This window comes from Canis lupus, chromosome 21 (genome assembly GCF_003254725.2).
Source record: "Canis lupus dingo isolate Sandy chromosome 21, ASM325472v2, whole genome shotgun sequence".
In the NCBI taxonomy this organism is placed as follows: domain Eukaryota; kingdom Metazoa; phylum Chordata; class Mammalia; order Carnivora; family Canidae; genus Canis; species Canis lupus.
In genome coordinates this window covers 22,202,738-22,221,774 of record NC_064263.1, presented here as the reverse complement: position 1 = coordinate 22,221,774, position 19,037 = coordinate 22,202,738, and the positions used below count along the sequence as shown (strand labels likewise).

The 19,037-nt window shown below is 53.0% G+C and overlaps 1 protein-coding gene across 1 annotated transcript in view; it reads right to left on the bottom strand.

The window, feature by feature from the left end:
* The window catches only part of LOC112641940 (guanylate cyclase D-like), a 39,820-nt gene extending 22,115 nt beyond the window's left edge, over positions 1-17,705 (bottom strand). The window contains exons 1-11 of the mRNA XM_035703664.2: positions 17,651-17,705; positions 15,193-15,951; positions 12,578-12,873; positions 10,200-10,554; positions 6,882-6,966; positions 6,162-6,258; positions 5,947-6,075; positions 4,559-4,639; positions 1,247-1,423; positions 860-1,016; positions 434-583 (exon numbers count right to left, since the gene is read on the bottom strand). Coding sequence (XP_035559557.2) covers positions 434-583; positions 860-1,016; positions 1,247-1,423; positions 4,559-4,639; positions 5,947-6,075; positions 6,162-6,258; positions 6,882-6,966; positions 10,200-10,554; positions 12,578-12,873; positions 15,193-15,951; positions 17,651-17,705 — 2,341 coding nt within the window. The remainder of the gene's footprint in view (positions 1-433; positions 584-859; positions 1,017-1,246; positions 1,424-4,558; positions 4,640-5,946; positions 6,076-6,161; positions 6,259-6,881; positions 6,967-10,199; positions 10,555-12,577; positions 12,874-15,192; positions 15,952-17,650) is intronic.
* Positions 17,706-19,037: the final 1,332 nt, after the last annotated feature.

Genomic DNA, 19,037 nt, shown 5'->3' with positions numbered 1-19,037 from the left:
GATGAGAAAACTGCGGCTCAGAGAGGGGAAGTGATTTGTGTAAGACCGTGTAGTAAGTAAGTGACACAGAGGGGGAAAACAGGTCTGTAAAAGCACAAAGTCAACACTGGGCAAGGGGGCTAGTTAGGGCATGAGCACCCGCAGACACGGCAATGACTCTGGCTGGCAAAGGCAGAAGGGAGTGGAGGTTTCCTTCCAGACACCAATGTCTTCGGCCCTGGAGCTGGTCGGCTGCCATTTGGGCCGAGCTGCTGCAGGCTGCCTGGCTTAAGCCAGAGAAACTCAATTCTCGTGGTCAAACCAAGTGACCACAGGGCAAGTGCGTCTGTGTGGTTATTTCCAGGCCTCGCTCCGCTGATGGCCACAGGGCTCCCCAGCTACATGGGGACTCCAGCCAGGGAAAGGCCGAGGAGGGAGGACAGGGGTGCCGTACCTTCTGCGGAGAGCCCCGAGGAGCTGTAGGGTGGGCCTCGAGTCAGCACCTCCTGTAGGACGATGCCGATGCTGAAGATGTCTGCTTTGAGGGTGCCCCGCCCAGGCGCCCCCGGCGCCCGCAGCAGCTCCGGAGCCGTCCACAGCAGCTCTGCAGTCACAGGGCAGGGCCACGCCGTCCTCACCCACTGACCACCAAGCTGGGCCGAGATGGGCGGTGCTTCACGCGGGTGGCGTCCTCGCCCAGGAGGAGGTAGGTACTTCGGTTCTGCCCCATTCACAGGCAAAGGGCCTGAGGCACCCTCAAGGTCACACCATGGAAAGTGCTGGAGGATCAGACATCTCCTCCCTCCCCTGCCTCATAAGCATCTGATTTAAACAGAGGCCTCAAAACCTACTGGCAGCCCCTGCCTCCCCCTGAGCTGACCTTCTGGGGCTGGCCGGGGGCGGGGAGCCCGCTGAGCATCCAGGAGTTCCGCATAACCATGGTCAGTGACCTTGAGAACAAAGCGTCCATCCACCACACAGTTTCGGGACTTGAGGCGGCCGTGAGGGAAATGCCGATGGTGCAGATACCTCATGCCCTGGAGTGGACATAAAGGTGGTCCATGAGGGCTGTGATGAATGAAAGGGACCCCTGATCCTCTCAGAATCCCATAGACCTCAGAAACCCTTCCTGCCTGCTCTTACCTTTTCCCACCTATTCAAATTTTTCTTAAAGGGGAAAGAGACCAGGTCTTGGGAATATGAGCATCTCTTGTCTCCCTCCCCGCCCCATGGCCCCCATAGTTCCAGGCCCAGGGACGGTTCTCACACGGATCAAATCCAGCAACAGAGAGGCCTTGAAGGTCCAATCCAGCCGCAGAGCTTCATTCCGCAGCAGGTCCTCCAGGCTGCCCCGGGCACAGTGCTCCAGCACGAGCGCGCTGACCCCAGGGGCCACAAAGACTCCCAGGCAGGCAGCAACGTTCTCATGCCTCAGCTCCCGCATCTGTTGGGGCAACAGGCACAGTAGCAGCCCCCAGGGGCTTGTCCAAGGCTGGACCAGGTACAATCCACACCTGGGCCTCCAATATTTAGCACCCAGGACAGGGCAGAGCACAGAGAGGCACCAGAAATGTTGAATGGTTGGGTAGATGGATGGATGCATAGATGCATGGATGATGAATGGATGAATGGATGGTGAATGGATGCATGGATGATGGATAATAGATGGATAGATTATTGATGGATAGATGGATGGATGGATGGATGGATGGATGGATGGATGGATAAATGGGTGATTGGATGGATGGATGATGGATGGATGATAAATGATGGATAGATGGATGATGGATGGATAATAGATGATGGATGGATAAATGAGTAGGTAAACAAGTGAGGGGAGGGATGCCTGGGTGGCTTAGTGGTTAAGCGCCTGCCTTTGGCTCAGGGCGTGATCCTGGAGTCCTGGGATCAAGTCCCATATCAGACTCTCTTCATGGAGCCTGCTTCTCCCTCTGCCTATGTCTCTGCCTCTCTCTCTCTGTGTGTGTCTCTTATGAATAAATAAATAAAAATCTTAAAAAAAAACAACAAGTGAGTGGAAGCATCATGAGTAAATAAGTGAATAAGTTGTAACCAACTGCACAGTATAGGGATCTAGGCCTGTTTCCCAACCTAACTGGCAAAATGTGCCTGAAAACTGTACATTCTCTCCCCGCAAAACTTAAGGCCTGATGAGGAGAGGAAGAAGATCAGAAGAGGTCAGTCTCATGAAGAAAACAGCTTCCTTGATGGCTGCCCAGCAAGTCAGAGAGCCCCAACCCAACCAGCAATTTTAACATTTGTTCAAGCAGGAAAGATAGAAGGCTTATTTGATGCGGCTTTCCTCACAGAAACAGTTCGAGTCAAGTGAGTGGGGGAGACCTGAATACAAGTCACAATCATATTAATATACACGGTGAATTGAGAATGACATCAATCCTATGACACTCCTGACCTCAAGACGTGGGACCTCTGTCCTTTCCCCTTGAATATGAGTGAGCTCTGTGATGACCGTGACCAACAGAACATGGTGGAAGTGATCTTGTGCATGTTGGGTCTGGTTCTTAGGACACTGGCAGCTTCTATTTCCTGTCTCTTGGAGCCCTCTCTGTTGGAACCCTGAATGACTGTAAGAAGTCCCTCTCCCCAGGAGGGCCTGCCTTCAACTCAGTTTGTGATCCCAGCGTCCTGAGATCAAGCCCCACATCAGGCTTCTCGCTCATCGGGGAGTCTGCTTCCCCCTCACCCTCTACCTGCCACTCCCCCTGTTTGTGCTGTCTCTCTCTCTCTCTCTCTCTCTCTCTGTCAAATAAATAAATAAAATCTTAAAAAAACAATCCCTCTACCCAGAGTCACCACACTGGAGGGATCACGTGAAGAGGCCTGGGACTACAGAGTGGAAAGTCAGGTCTACCTGACTTCCAGACATTTCCAAATGACCTGCCACGCATGTGAGTAACCGAGCATGTAAGTAAAGCCATTTTAGGCCCTCTGGACCAGAGGTCAGCAAACTCTTCTGTAAAAGTCCAGTTAGTAAATATTTTAGGCTTTGCAGCCCATACTGTCTCTGTCACAAAGACTTCTTACCTCTGCCATCCAAAGCCAAAAGCTGACATAGACAATATGTAAAGGAATAAGCATGAGTTCCAGTAAAGCTTTCTCTATAAAACCAAACAGTAGAACTGGTTTGGCTCACAGGCCATAGTTTGCCAACCTCTGACAGCCCATTTACAAGCTGAATACCATTGAGGGACTCCCAACCAATGCCAAGTAGGACCAAAGACTTGCTCAGCTGAGCCCTGCCCAAATTTCCAACCCACACAATTATATCATAAAAATGATTGTTGTTTGAAGCCACAACATTTTGGGGAATTTGTTACACAGTCAGAGATAATCAGAGCATATTAAAGATTCTGAAAAGCCCAATGGCTAACCTAAGCAATTTCCAAAATTGGAAATTTGACCACATATAAGACCTTTTCTTTTAAGGAACATCTACTCATTCTGGTTGCAAGATGCCCACTGGGAAATGCCTACCCTCGCCTCTAGTCACTTAATCTTTCCAAACTTGATTTTAGATGATAGTCATATGGGAAATAATAATAATAAAATTCACCATTTATCAAAGGCCCACTCCTGGCCAGGGACAGTTCTGGGTTATTTCATATGTTCTCTCTAAACCTCATGATTCCCCAGGAGTGGACTTAATTAGCTCCATTTTACAGGAAAGCTAAGCATTTCATGGAGGCAGATTTCTACCTGGGACCTTCTTTTTAAATTTATTTTATTTAATTTATTCACGAGAGATGCACAGAGAGCGGCAGAGACATAGGCAGAGGGAGAAGCAGGCTCCCCGCAGGGAGCCCAATGTGGGACTCCATCCCAGGACCCCGGGATCATGACGTGAGCCAAAGGCAGACGCTCAACCTCTAAGCCACCCAAGTGTCCCTACCTGAGACCTTCCTGACTCAAATCCTCTGCAATGTCCCCTAACCCACAGTGCCTCTCAGGATGATGGCAATCTCAGGGGTGAAGGGGCTTATGTGGTTAGTGATAACAAGTAAGTGGAAACTCCCTGAAGGAAGGAACCTTATTCTTCTCAGCTGTAGCCCCAAACCTAGAACATGGCCTGGCACATAGGGGGTGCTCAATACACAGTGAATAAATGGGTATATGGATGGAGGGATGGAGGGCACAGGATAAGGTCCTTCGGGGGTATTGATGATACTGACAGAAGGGACGGTGCCCCTGGTGGTCATGGTGATGGCCATATTGGGGTGGTGATGTGACTTTAGGGATGCTGGTATGTAAGGATGACAGTGATGGTATGTAACTGTGGTTGAGGTGTCAGCCATGGGACAGTGATTGTGACAATAAGAAGGACTCGGTGGGATGCCTGCTTCTCCTTCTGCCTGTGTCTCTGCCTCTCTCTGTGTGTCTCTCATGAACAAATAAATAAAATCTTTTTAAAAAAAGAAGAAGAAGGACTCCTTGCTGAGACTAGAAGCTTCTATGTTGAGTGGGGACTACTCCATCCCACTAAGGGTCTCCTGACAGCACCCCCTCCACAACCCACTCCCCACACCCCCTGCAGCCCTACCTTTCTCAGGAGGCTGAGGCAGCTGGGCCGCAGCTCCGGGGCAGTCCCCGCTTCAAACCTCTTCAGCCACACCCACTCCCCCTGTTCAAGGAAGAACAAGAAAGAATTCACTACTTGCTATGCGACCTTGGGTAAATCCCTCAGTGTCCCTGGGCCTCTCCTTCTTCCCCATCAATGTATCCGTTCTGTGTGCTCCTGGCCAGCAGAAACCAAAGACTTTCACTTTGGTGGGGCAAAGCCAGGGGCCTGGCTTTGGCTGACAGACCCGAATTCAGTCTTAACTCTGCCACTGTCTGGCTCTGTCACCTCGGACAAGTGACTTTGGTTCTCTGAGCCTCGTGTTCCAACTCTGTAAAGCGAGGATGAGAGCCCCACCCACACTGCCAAGGGCTAACTAACAATGGGTGCATGGAGCGCATGTTAGCTCCCGGTCTCAGGGTCAGCTTTACTCTGCTGGCCTCGGGCACCCACAACACCCCAAAGCCCGCGAAGTGACCGGGCCTCGGTGACCCAGGGCCTGCAGGGGAGGGGCGGGCGGGAGAGAAGGAAGCGCGGGCCGGGGCTCTGTCCTCCCTGACCTGGCCCAGAGCTGGCTGCAGCCTGAGCCCTTGGTGCTCTGTCACTGATGGCTTTCTGTCTCCTCAGCCTCACCCACAGCCTGTCAGCTAACTCAGAGGAGAGACAAAACACACTGTGTACATCGCGGAAGCCTCCTTTCAGCATCAAAGAAATAAAAGAGATGCGATTTCCCTGGGGAGAAGGTGGAAAAGAAAGAGCATGAGCCTCATGCTGCTTCCCGAGTGATTAGCCCGGCTCATCAACTACTGAGTCACAGAATATGAGAATCAGAGTACCAGCGGATTGTCGAATTTAAGAACACAGCACCCGAGGAGCCGCGGTGTCCTCAGCAGCTTTAGAATCCTGCGGGTCTAATCCCCCACTTTGCAGCCTCCCTATCAGCTGGTGCTGAGGCTCTGCCCACAGGCTGTCTGGGGTTGTGCGTGGCCCCACACCTCGGGGCTCCAGGGACCTGCGATCTCACTGTCCCTTGCTGAACCAGGCAAGAGGGTGACCCAGGCTGGCCCTGGTGCTGAGCGAAGCCCACATGCTGGGACTGCCCAGCCCCAAGTGGCCAGAGCCTGGCCATTCCCAAGGTCAGATCACAAATCATGCTGAACTGGGAGCTGGGAGTCCTGCTTCCCCACTCCTCCCAGGCCACTGATATGCTGTGGGACCCAGGAAAGTCACTGGTGCTCTTCAAGCCTCAGTTTCTCACTCCGTAACAGGAAGAATGGCATATGGAAGACCAAGAGGCTGTGGGCTCCCTCGGCTTCTCCCAAACTGACTGCAGCTCCTTGGGCCTGGACATGGGTGGCAGAGGCCCTCACCTGGTACAGGGCCACATTGGTGGGTTCCTGGGGAGCTAGCAGGCTCCTTGCTGACCCCTGGGCCACCGACCTCAGGCTCCCACCTTCCACCGCACTCCTTGAATCGCTCACACTGTCCATGTGCAGCCGCTGGAGGGGGGGCAGGCATGGTCAAGCCCCTGGAGCAGGGTGCGGTCAGCGCCTTGCCCAGCCAACCCCAGGCCTGCCCCGCCTACCCGTCTGCTCGGGGGCCGATGGATGAAGGTGAGCTCCTGGGCTGTCAGCAGGATCCGGTGGGGGCCCCGCACCAGCCGCAGCTGTTGGATGCCCAATCTGGAGGCAAGAGAAAGTACAGGATGGAGGGATGGCACACACGCCACTCCACTTTGATCTGGCCCCTTGGACCTACGCTGATCCAGAGTTCTCTTCCTGTCTCCCCGGGAGTCCCAAACTGGGCTGGGATGGCACCGCTGAGCACTGCCTCCTGCAGAGGCCTTGACCTCAGTTCTGGGCTCGGCCCCTTACCTGATATGCCTGCTGGTCCCTAGCCTGGAAGTTCCCAAACTGCCTGGGAAGGTTCCTGGGGAGTCAGAGCCTGGGGTGAGGGCTGAGGGCGGAGTGCAACCCCTCCCAGTTGTGGCTGGGGCTCAGACCCAGGAAGAATTGTTTTCAATGCTAAAGGGCCCAGGGAGTCATCGTGGTCAAGCCCTCATTGCCCTCAGGGAGGGACAGTCTTGTCTAAGGTCCCAGGCTTCTTCCCCAACTTTCAAATAGACCTTTCCTAGAGGCACCCCAGCCTCCATAGGGCCCTGAGGGAGGCTCTAGGATGGACAGGAGTGCTGGGTGGTCCTGAGGTCCTGGGTTGGAGGGTAGGAAAGCCTCCTGCAGGTTGCCAAGACTGTCCCTACCCCTGTGGGGTAGGGAAGGATGAGGCTCCCGTACAGGCAGAGTCTCACCTGATGAGGCAAGTGAGGGCCCCGCCGGCCAGTACCAGGATACAGGCCAGGGCAAAAGCGATGAGGCTGCCCGGGGGCTGCACATCTGTGGCGGAAGCAGGGCGCATGTGAGTTCTAACAGTAACAACCACACAAGGAGGGCAACCCCATTCCCCCAGCTCCTGCACCTACTCCTTGTCCTTCCTCTGGGAAATGGGAGCACAAACCCCTATCCAAACCCTCCCCAGGGATGAGGCTCAGAACGGCCTCCAAGTGGGAAGGTCCGATCTGTGGCCTGGTCATCACACACAGATACTAATTCCTAGCACTTCCAGCTGGGCTCTTGGGCTCCCTGTCCCCAGGTCCCCATGGATCCTGCCCAGATCCCTTTACAGTCCTGATCATACTATGGTCTTTTGTCTGTTGGCTTATCAGGTCCCTTCCTACTAGACAGAGTAGCTGGATACCAGGGCCTGTGTCTTATTCGCCACACTGTCCCTGGCACCCAACACAGGGCCTGGACAAGGCAGGTACTGAATAAAAATTTTGTAACCCAGTCAATTGCTGTCCTACTTCTTACATCCATGCTGTGATGGGCCACTCACTACCTTTTATGGCAGCCAGTCTCATTGTCCTTCACTCTGACTGTTAGGAGAGCCCTCCTTACACTGAATCCAAGTCTCCAGCCCTCGTGTCAGGAGCTGGATGTAAAGAGGCTGCTAAGGATCACTGGGCAAGATTGGGAGGGCTACTTTGCTCAGGCAACCCTGGCCTCAGCTTAGGCTGCCAAGGAAGCTAAATGCCCAGCCCTCTTGCTGCCACAGGAAGGGAGCCATCCCTTCTTCCTTCCATGCCTCCTCCCTTCCCTGGTGCACTGCTGTCTGCCCCCTGCTGAGGCCCCAATCTGAGTTAACGCCATCATAATAATAGCAGTGAATACCCTGCAATCCTATTATACTATTGTATTGCATTAAGCACGTATTCTGAGGATATTATGTATTTCATTTCAGTTATTCTGCACAATGACCTCTGGAAGTAGGCATGGTCATGATCACAATTTTGAAACAGAGGAGTTGAAAACAGAAGATGAAAACAGAGAGAAGTTACTGTCTATGAGTGGCAGAGCCTGGGTTCAAACCCAGTGGCAGTTTTTCTCTGGCATCTGGGCTTCTAACCAGAGCACCAATCTGGCTCTCACCCCGGGTCCGAGGGGGTAAGCTCTGAGTCTTTCTGGAGGGAGCCAGCACACAGTATGTGGCAGAAAAGCATTCCAGGCCTAGATGGCAGCAAATGCCAAGATCTGAAGCAGGAGCAGCCTGGTGTGATCACGTGAGGGCAGAGCAGAGCAGAAGACATGCCAAGGAGCCCAGGGGGCCAGGGTGCTGTGAAGCTTGAGGCCAGGACTCCTACTTAACTCCAGGCAAGGCCAAGCCTCTGCAGGGAGAGTGTCAGACCTGATTATGTTTCTAAAGGATCCTCCAACCTGCCAGGTTGTACAAGGACCAGGGGTAACAGGGTATAATCCAGCAAGAGATGTCAGGGGCCTGGTCCAGGGTGGGGGCAGTGAATGATGAACGGCTCTGCTTCTGGCCAAATTCTAAAGATAGAGCCCCCAGGGTATGTTGACCCACTGGATGTGGGGTATGAGGAGACAGAGGGCTCCTGCGCCTCTGGGAGGTTGGGGGTGCCATTACCTGCAATGGGGAAGATGGTGGGAGGCAGGTTGGGGGCAGATCAGGAGTTCAGTTTCAGACAACATCAAGTTTGAGATGCCTACTAGACCTCCAGGTAGCTCTTTACTGTCAAGTAGGAGATTGGGGAGATATGGAGTTCAGGCGCTAACAAGGATGGAGATGTCAACCTGGGACCATAAGAATGGATAAGTTGCCAAGGGAGCGAGCGCAGAGAGAATGCAGAAAGGCTCAAAGCACCGAGCCCACAGGAGTCGGTGGTAACAGGTCAGCACTGTAGGAGGACAGAAAAGGTGACTGAGAAGTGGCATGAGCAGTGGAGCTGAGCTCTCCCTGGCCCTGGCCAAGCAAGGCAAAGACTGACATGACAGTTGGCCCTAGGCCTCAGCCCCATGGAGGCCATTGGTGGCCTCCATATGGCTGCTCTTGTTAAGAGAATGGTGGACAGAGTCAGTGGAGAAGATTGAAGAGAAGAGGGGAAGTGACATTTAATCCACTTAGCATGGACGCTGTTTCAAGGAATCTTGTTGCCAATGGGAGTCAAGGAATATGGCTTGGGCTGAGAGGAGACGTGAACGAATGAATGAATCTCTAAGGTTAATATTTCAAGAGAATCAGATAAAACAAAGAACGTGGCATATCCTCTTGCCAAAAGAACCCTGAGACTCAGGCAGCAGAGAAGCCAGCCCTGGATAGGACAGTCCAGCCGGTCCCCAGGGTTCCCAGGTGTCACCTGGGGGAGTGGTTTTCACTGAGAACACCTGACCACACAGCTCGTTCTGTCTCCTTGAAGTACAAGGAGACAGAACCTGCTCCTGGACTCGGCCTTGCCCCTCGTGCAAGGACAGGTGGTTGAGGGTGCTAGGTCTTTGTTCCTATTTATGTATCAGAGATGGAGACCTAGAGAGGGTATGCAACTTGCCCAAGGTCACACAGCTGGTCGGCAGCAGCACTGAGCTGTAACCGTAAGTACATTTGCTCCAATGCCGCTGCCGTCTGTTCTCTCAATCCATGGTGGCTGATCAGTTGTATTGGGGATGATCATGACAATCCTGGGCTACAGTGTAAGTCACCGTGTTTGGATCCCTGAGATAAGGCCCATCCTGGGGCCAGTGCTGCTGCTCAGCCTCCCATCACCCTGGCTTCCCTATTCATAGCTCTGATCACACTGTGTTATGTTGTTTTCAGCTGTCCCTGTCTCTGCCACCAGACCGAAGCCCCTGGAAAGCAGGCTCTGGGGCTGGTCTTCAAGTACATCAGCTCTATGGGGGCAGGGACATCTTTTCATTCACTCCTAGAGCCCTGGGGCTGTGCACAGTGCCTGAGACTTGGGAGGTCCTCCAGCAGTATTTGTGGAAGAGAAGGTGCAAAGAAACAATTGGGTGAATGTAGCTTCATGAGTCTGGGGAACAGATGACACTGGTCCTTCTCAGCATAGGACACACACCCTATGAACATAAAGCAATTCACTCACGTGCTGTGGGGAGCACAAAGGAGGGGCCTTCAGCCCTAACAGGTAAGACAAGTAAGATTTAACCAGGCAAGGTGGGGAGCACTCCAGGAAGAGGAAAATGCATTGGTTGGGTGGATGGATGGATGGATGGATGGATGGACGGAGAGATGAATGGATAGATGAATGGTGAATTACCTCTCACGCATAGCATTTTGGGGTCAAACCAGCAGCTGGAGTCACGTGCCGGAGGGGCCCCTCCTGGAAAGTGTATGGCCCTGTCCAGGGGCTGCACTTGCCATGTGCCTGTGTCCAGAATGTGAGTGGGGACCAGCTGGCTTCCCCGACCATCTGTGTCCAAAATGACATACTGAGCCAGCCTCCTGCCCTTCTCATCTGTCCGGATCCTCTGGCTAAAGCCAGCCACATTCAGAGCCCCAGTATGGTCCCCCAAACGGGCCCCTGAGAGTCCTGCACCATGGCTCTCAGAGCGGTTCAGGGCGTGGGCCAGCAGGACAACAGCATCATAGATGGTCCCAAAGAGCGGGGACACCTGTGGAAGAGAAGGTCCCTCAACTCTATAACCCCATTGCACAGGCTCCCAGACATCTCTGAGCCCCACCTGCAGCAATTGGGTGGATTATTACCCCTTCCAGGCCCCCAACACAATCCTCTCTGGGGTCCCACAGACCTCAGTCCCCTACTCAGTGGTATCACAGTCTCCGAGGCCACCACCAACTCTGATGTCTCACAGGCATCTCAAATCTGCCTGATATGTCTGAATTGGAACCCTCTTTGAGGTAGGTTCTCTCTGATTCTGCTACACAAACCCCACTCTTCCCACACTTTGGGAAATGGAACTACCATCTATCTGGTGTCTCAAGTCTAGGTTTGATTCCCAATTCCTCTCTTTCTCTTGTCCAGTTCATCTTTGAATCTTTTTGGTTTTATTTCAGAATTTATTCCCAACCCAATTGACTCCTCACCCCCTCTGCTCCCTCACTGCTCACCCAGCCCACACAGGAAACTCCTAAAGGCCTCCTTGCTTCATCTGGGTCTCTTCAAAACATTCAGGCAACCAAAGAATTTTTTTTAAAAAAACATAAATCTAGGGGCTCCTGGGTGGCACAGTCAGTTGGGTGGCCGACTCTTGGTTTTGGCTCAGGTCATGATCTCAGGGTTGTGGGATGGAGCCCTGGGTCAGGCTCTGTGCTCAGCACAGAGTCTGCTTCAGATTCTCCCTTCCTTTCTCTCTGCCCCTCCCACTTGTACTCTCTTTCTCTCTCAAAAAAATCTTTTTCAAAAACATAAATCAAATGATTTCATACTTAACACCTGTTGATGGTTTCCCGTTTCACTTATAAGTTGAGACTCCCTACCCTGGCATACAATGCCTCACGTGGCTTGGCCCCAAGCTCATCTCAGACCCCTGTTCCCACCTTTCATGACAATCCAGCCTCTCCATGCCCTCTGCCTGTTCCTCTAGCCTCCAAAGCTCACTCTGCCCCCAGGCCTTTACACCTGACACTTGCCCTGCCTGGTCACTCTCACACAGATCTTCACCTCCCTGCTCCTTCCCATTCAGGACTCAGCTCAAGTGTCACCTCCTCACAGTGGACATCCCTGCCTGTTATAAAGCTTGTTACCCACTATTCCATCCCGACCACTCTCTGTTATTTAATCCCGTTTAATTTTTTTGGCAACATTATTGTGATTTGAATTTGGCTATATGGTTGCTTGGGTATTATCTGTTTGCCCCAATATAATGGAAGCTCTCTGAAGGCCAGGGCTGTCTTATCCATCACTGTGTTCCTGACGCCTGGCCCAGGGGCACAGCAGAAAGACTCAGTTCACGTCTGTCAGATGAATGGCTGGTTCTAAGGCCCTCCATCAGCATCTGCATCCCTGTCACCACCTCCAGACACTGTTTCCTTCTTGTCACCAAGAAATAGACATCCCAAGAGGGACTTAAGCAGCTGAGTCTTATACATCAAAGCTGAGCCAGCACCCACACCCCCACCACTGGCACTCCTCAGATTTATAGCAGTGACTCCGGAAAAATTTCCCATTCTCCCACACCCCAATATCTCTCCTACCCATCTGCACAATTTGCTAGGCAGATGCAGAGGAAGACAAGGGACAGTGTCTGAGAGAAGAAGAACAGCTGGGCCAGAAATGAAAATTCCGGGCACTGAGTTGGAGATAGAAAAATAGAAGCATAAAGTCACAAGAGAAGGAAAGTTGACAAAGCAGGCCGAGAGCAATTAATAGACACACACATGCCTGAACACACGCACACACACACACACACACACACATAGACATGAGAGAGAGAGAGAGAGAGAGAGAGAGAGAGAAAGAGATAAAGAGAGAGAGAGTTGGAGAACATATATCTAGGGACTAGGGAGAGACACTTGGTCCGACAAGGGACAGGTCATGTACCCACAGTGGAGGTGGGACTGGTTGGCCAGGTGGTTGGCTGGCCAAGGCCAAGAAGGCCTAGAGTGGGTGAGAAATGCACGTAACCTGCTTGCAGCCCCACACCCTGGGCCCTGTGAGGGCCGGTACTGACCTACCTGCTCTGGCTCCAGGTGGGCAGCCACTTCTCCACTGGCCTTGGCAGCTTCAAAGGCCTTGTCCACAGGGTCAGACTCCAGGCTGATGGTGAGGACTGCATCATAGACCTCCTGCAGGGGCCCACTGTTGCCAAGGGCCAGGTAGGAGTGGTTGCGGTAGGGCAAGGCGAAGAGCATGGTATCGTAGGGCAGGAAGACCAGCCTCCCATCTGCTAGGCCCTGGGCCCACGCTCGGCTTAGCAGGGCAGTCTGCTCCAAGCCCCCCAGGAGCGCCGAGTGCATGCACAGCACCACAACTAGGGGTAGAAGCGGCAGGCTTACCTTGCAGGCCTTCCCTGAAGCCCAAGGTTTGTGGCCCTGGAGAGCTGCTCATGGCTCTCAGGTCCACTCCCCTACCATGAACACATTGCTCTTTACCTTAGTGAAGGAGATAGGGCCTTGGTGATAAGGCAGCCAGTTTTGTCCCCAGGCACCCAGGACAGAAGAGAGCCCCTGTCCAAGGCAAGGGCCTCACACACCTCTCCCAGGTAGAGATCCCCTGGGTCTTTCCTCTCTTCTCCACTTGGGTCCCTGGCCAGGGCTACAGCCTCACCCAACAAAGGGTCACCACTCACCTTGGCCGTGGTCCAGGTTCCTACTGCAATCCCCTTCTCTAGGAAATCCAGGGAAACGGAGCCACCAAGGAAGGCTAGGGGTTCCCCTGCTGGTGCCTGAGGCCCTCTGGTCATGTGGGAGTCAGAGCCTGGAGCCCTGGGCTCTGCGGAGCCTCTGGATGCTGTGTGGGCCACGGACCACGAGCCACTTGCTCCCTGTCCTGGCTTAGCAGGGAGGACCCTCAGAGACTCACTCACTAAGACTGGGAAGAAACAGAACCAGGGCTTCCTTTGCCCCAACTCTTCTGCCTTGTGCTTGTTCTGGCTTCTAACCCCAAAAAAGCCTTTGTTTTATAAGTTGGGGGAGCTGTTCTGCAGTTGGCCACAAAGGAAAGCTGGTGGCCACATCCGGGAGGAAGCATGGACTGGGCAAGTTCCACACTGATGGCAAGCGGTGGTCACTGATGCTGGGCACTATTGTAAGCCCCTTATGTGCTGTAGGCCTCTCATCTCCACAACCCTATGATGGAGGGGGTTTATTAGCCTCAGGTCACTGATGAGGACACTATAGCACAGAGAGGTTCAGTGAGTTGCCGGAGGTCACACAGCTGGTAGGAGGTGGGGCCAGGAATGAGACTCTGGCAATCCAACCTCAGGGAATGTGTCCTGAACCAGTCTGACTCCTGGCCCCCGAAAGCCCCCAATTTGGTTGGAACTCAATAACCTGCAGCAGGGGTGGAGGAGGAGTCTGATGAGGTGTCCTCCACCTCCTGCCACCGTGCTCTGGCCACACAGAACTGAGCTGTCCATTTTCCTAGTCCCATCAACATGTTTCCTCCATTCCTTTTCTCTAGCCCTTTGCCTGGAACACCTTCCTCTTCCTTGCCGCCTGCCATCAACTTCTTCTCAGGCCCTACCCTGGTGCCACCTCCTCTGTGAAGCCCTCCCTCCCCCAGAGTAAAGCGGCTCCCGTCCAGCTCCCTGGGCACCCTCTCCCCTCCACCTCCCTAGGCTCCTAGCCAGGCTCTGGCCCCGAGTAGCACTCAATGTGGCTGAATAAAGTGTTTACAAAGTGCTCAGCATCTGCTGCTCATGACCCTGCGAGAGAGGTGTCATTATCCCCATTTCACCTGCTGGAAAACCAGGGCTCAGAGAAGCGAGGTCCTGTTCCTCATGGGCAGCAGGCTCACTGGGGCCAGGTCTCACTGCCCACCTGGCAGGAGCTCCGGATGCGGCCACACCAGCTCGGGGGCCGCCCACCCACCCTCCCCGTGCAACGGCTTTGATTCGCTCAGATGGAGGACACAGTTGGGGGTTTCAGAAAACACTTTCCTCTGCTACCTCCTGAGACCTCCAGGGCCCAGCTCTATTCCTCCTCTGATTCTCCAAGCTCTATTCCCTTGGACGGCCTTGACCTCTCTGTCATAACCACCTGCTTATATACCTGTGTCTCTATTAGATAGTCTCCCCAGAGACCCTCCCCCTTGTCTGTCCTGTTCACCCATGCGACCCAGCACTCAGCACAGCAGGGACTTGATAAATGCAAGAAGAGATTTATCAGGCCACCCAGCTGGCTCAGTAAGTGGAGCATGCACCTCTTAATCTCCAGGTTGTAAACTCCAGCCCTGCGTTGGGTATAGAGATTACTTAAAAATAAAATCTTAAGAAAAAAGTGATTCTGACTCTAGCTGCCTTCCTGGGCTCAAATACTGCTACATTCTCATTTCCCTCAGTTTACCAGGCAGGAAGCGAGAAAGCTTTTGGCTCCCACTCCACAGAGCTTGAATCAGAGCTCAAAATCTGACTGCACGGCTTGCCAGCTGTGTGACTTGGGCAAGTTACATACCTTCTCTGAGCTGCAAAGTGCAGAGCTCCACAGGACTAGCTCACAGAGCTGCTGTGAGATTAAACGCAGGGCTGTCATCAAGTGCTCAGGCCAGTGTCTGAGGCAGAGAAAACTCTCCATCAGCGGCCATATGAGGCCCTGTTGCCCGCGGGAGGAAGGCACCCATGTACACTTACTTTTCAGGCCATCCACGCTGCAGAGCTGCTCCAGGACCTCCGTGGCCCCCTGCTCTCCAGGTCCTAGAGAGGTCACCAACCCCACAGGCAGCCCATGTGTCCTGAGAGTCATGGCCACCTGCCGGGCTGTGGCCACCCAGATGTCCTGGTGGGAGGACACAATGGCCACGTGAGCCCAGCCAAAGTGTCTCATGATAGACAGCAGCACATGGGCAGCAGAAGGCAAGGTGGGCACCAGCTCACTTCCTCCTTCCGGAGCTCCACACGCCCAAGAGAAGAGGGTCTTGCCCCAGCCTTGGGCCAGCAGGGCTGCTGCTTGGCAGTAACCAGGATTGACGGGACCCACAAAAGCAGCTATGGTATTCTTGTGGGCCAGAAATGTGGCCAGGGCGTGAGGGGTGTCACAGCCTGTGGGAAGGACCACGGAAACCAGCCTTGAGCCCAGCACCAGGGAGGAGTCCTGGTTGGCTTGGTCCACAGCCAGTTGGGCAGCCACACTGGGGAGGGCCTGGGCAAAGATGGGGTCACAGTCCCAGGGACCCAGCACCCCTAAGGTGAAGGTCCCTGCCCCCTGGGCCAGATCAGGGAGGGAGCCGGCCCACAGAAGAGCACCCCAAAGCACCACAGAGAGAAGAGGACGGAAAAATGCTGTCCTCAGATGACTGAACGTGGACCCCCATGGGCCCTGGCAAGGCAGGCACATCTTCCCATGTGGCAGCATCCAGTACCAACCTTCACGGTACAAGCCTCCCTCTAGTCCTGGGAAAAAGGGACAAGAATAAAGTTGCTTTCTAGCATTTTCTGCCATTACTCCCTGCATGATTCTGAAGCAGACAGCACCTTCCCCCAGAATCTCAGCCTCCTCATTGATAATATGAGGGATTTGGGCCCATCATATCTGAAGACATCCCCTGCTGCCCCCACTCGAGGGGCCTAACATCCTCTCTGAGACTGTCTCACAGCCTGGTGATGCCCACGCACAGTCCTGGGCTGAAGTTCAGGCTCTGGACTCAGAATGTGCCAGCCCTGGCTCACTGCTTCCCATCCTTCTTGCCCTAGACCAATCCCTGAGGTTTCTGAGTCTCATTCCCTATTCCTGTAAAAATGTGGAAAACAAAGCCTACTTTATGTGATGACTTAGCATAATCTCTGGTCCTTAGGTGTTCAATAAATCCTGCTTTTCTCAACCTATGATTTGTTTCCTGCACTCATCATCCCAGGTGGGCTAGTTCTTCGGGTGCCCTTCTGAGCCTGCCCCTGCCCTTCCCCTCCAGCCCAGCACCATCCCACAGCACTTGACTCTGCTGGACTCTGGGGCTCTGTAGTGCTACCAGGGCCTGGATACGGGCAGGGACCTCATCGTGTTTGCAGCAAGTGGGTTTACAATGCACATGCGCAGTCCCATCTCTAATCCCCTCGGCCCTGTTCAGACAACGATCTTTCTATCTTCACTGTACAGGTGAGGAAACTAGGGGAGATGAATGGAGTTGGCGGAGAGACAGGATAAGGACAAGTCTCTCCAATGCATCCTCCAACCCATGCAGGACCTCCTTGACAAGGATATTCAGACTAGAGCAGCCCCACTCCATCCTACTGTCCCCGACTTTGATGTCCACCCTGAAGCCCTACCACTTCTGCTTAGCCTCTGCCAACAGCCTTGTTGTGGCCCATTCCCGATCCATGGCACTCAGCCAAGTCATCCCACCTCCCTCATGCAGCCAGCAGCCTTCCACTATGGGTGCCCCAGGAAGGTGTAAAATCCAATCTCACCCTTAAGAAATTGCCAGGCCGATAGGGAGGTAGTTTCCAGCCAAATGAAGAGCTGACCACAAGTGCAGGCAGTAGGCAGGACCAGTAGAGAGGTACTGTGAGCTCATGGAGGGCTTTCCAGAGGAGGCAGGCTGGAAGCAGCCTATACTTGGAAGTGCAGGTCAGGAGAGTAAGGGGATGCCTTCTCAATGCCAATAACAATGGTCTGTGCAGAGGAGGTCTTTAGAAATTTTATTCCTGAGCACCTGACTAGCGCAGTAGGTTAAGCATCCAACTCTTGGTTTTGACTCAGGTCATGATCTCAGGGTTACAAGATTGAGCCCTGTGTGAGCTCAGTGCCCACTGGAGAGTCTCTCTCCCTCTCCCTCTGCCCCTTCTGCTCATGCTCTCGCTCTCTCTCAAATAAATAAATAATTTTTAAAAAAGATATTATGTTCAGTGCAGAGGAATAAGAAGTTCCTTGGAATCATACAGAGGAATAAGCCCTGATTTTATCACTCCCTTGTCCCTAACCCTGGATGAGATGCTTAACTTCTCTGGCCTCCATTTTCTCATCAGTAAAGTGCAGACGACAATAGCTATCTGGCAGATATTGTGCCAAAGACTAAAATGCGTAGAGTACCTACAATGGTAGGGAGGTAAGAAGTAGTAAGTAGTACTCGCTAAATGGAAGTAAGTGGATACTTACTATGTGGAATAGTTATCATCATCACCAGCACTGTCATCGCCATGATCATCACCATCTTGAGATCTTTGAGGAGCAGCAGGTTAGTATGGTGTAGAGAGAGCTGGACTGCGAGGTGGAGGCCTGAGTTTCAGCCCCAGTCCTGCCCCTGCCCTCCTTGAGGCCTCCGCCTCCCTGTCTGTGAAAGTAGCCGGGCTGCAGTGCTAGCCAACCTCGAGCTCTTCAGGCCTGTGATGCTGCTGTTCTCTCAGCTCAGGACTCAGTGACTTGGGGAAGGCTGCTCTCCTGCAAGCCTCTGAGGAGCACGCTCTGTGCCCTCCCTCCTCTTCTGCTATGATGCACCAAGTGGTCTCCTAGCATCCCCACCCCTCGGGATGAACCCCTCTGAGCAGCTGGGCTTGTTCTGGGCTCACAGAGAGCTAATTGTTTCCGGTTGGAAACGTCAGCATATATGCCTGATGCTAATGACAGCCACCTCTCCCCCTAATTTGTACTTTCCAAAGCACCTGTGATCCACTACTTTGCCTTGTCCTCCCAGACACCCCAAGAAGAAACCTTTTACCCTCTTTTCTGGAGCAGAAAATTGACTCCGAGGGAACAGCAATACGTCTAAGCTCTTGCCAAAAGTTAGGACTGTGTTGGGACTGGAGCTTGGCTTCCTACCTCCCAACCAAAGACAAAAATCAACTTTTTATCAAACGCCTAGAATATCACAACTGAAGGATCCTTGAAGATCTAAGTACTTAAACCAACTCCTCTATGTACAGATGGAGAAACTGAGGTACAGAAGGCATATGGATTTCCTTTAGTCCCAAAAATCAGGAGCAGGTTCCCATGGCACCCAGTCCTGCTGGCTACACTCAGCATCCCAGAAATCCTGCAGCTGATGGCATGCAGGGACTCAGAGTAGACTCAGGCCCAGAACTACTTTTAGCTCAGCTCTGCTGCTGACGTTTGGAACAAGAGTCCACACCTCTTTCTGTGCCTTGATTTTCCCATCTGTACAAGGAAGACTTAGTTTAGATGTGTAGGTCTCCAAAGATCCTTCAGCTCTAATGCTCTCCTTGTCAGTAAAAATCAGGAAATGAGTGGTTTTTGTCTCTGAAGTTGGCCATATCTCCCAGCCCTTCCCCCAGGAGTGTGTGAGCTGTCAGTGCTTCTGCCTCCAGCACAATGGGTTAATTCAACACCCTCCTAGGGAAAACCATTTGTATTTTTAGACTCTAGGAGATGGATGCTGATGAATAGGCACAGATTTCTTGGCTCATAGAGCCAAGCCCATGGAATTAGTCAACTCATAGTATCATAATTCAAAAAGAGAAAGATGCCTTTGGCTGCATTAAAAGACAAATGAGCAAAATTAAAAAGTAATGGGAACACAAGGAAGGAA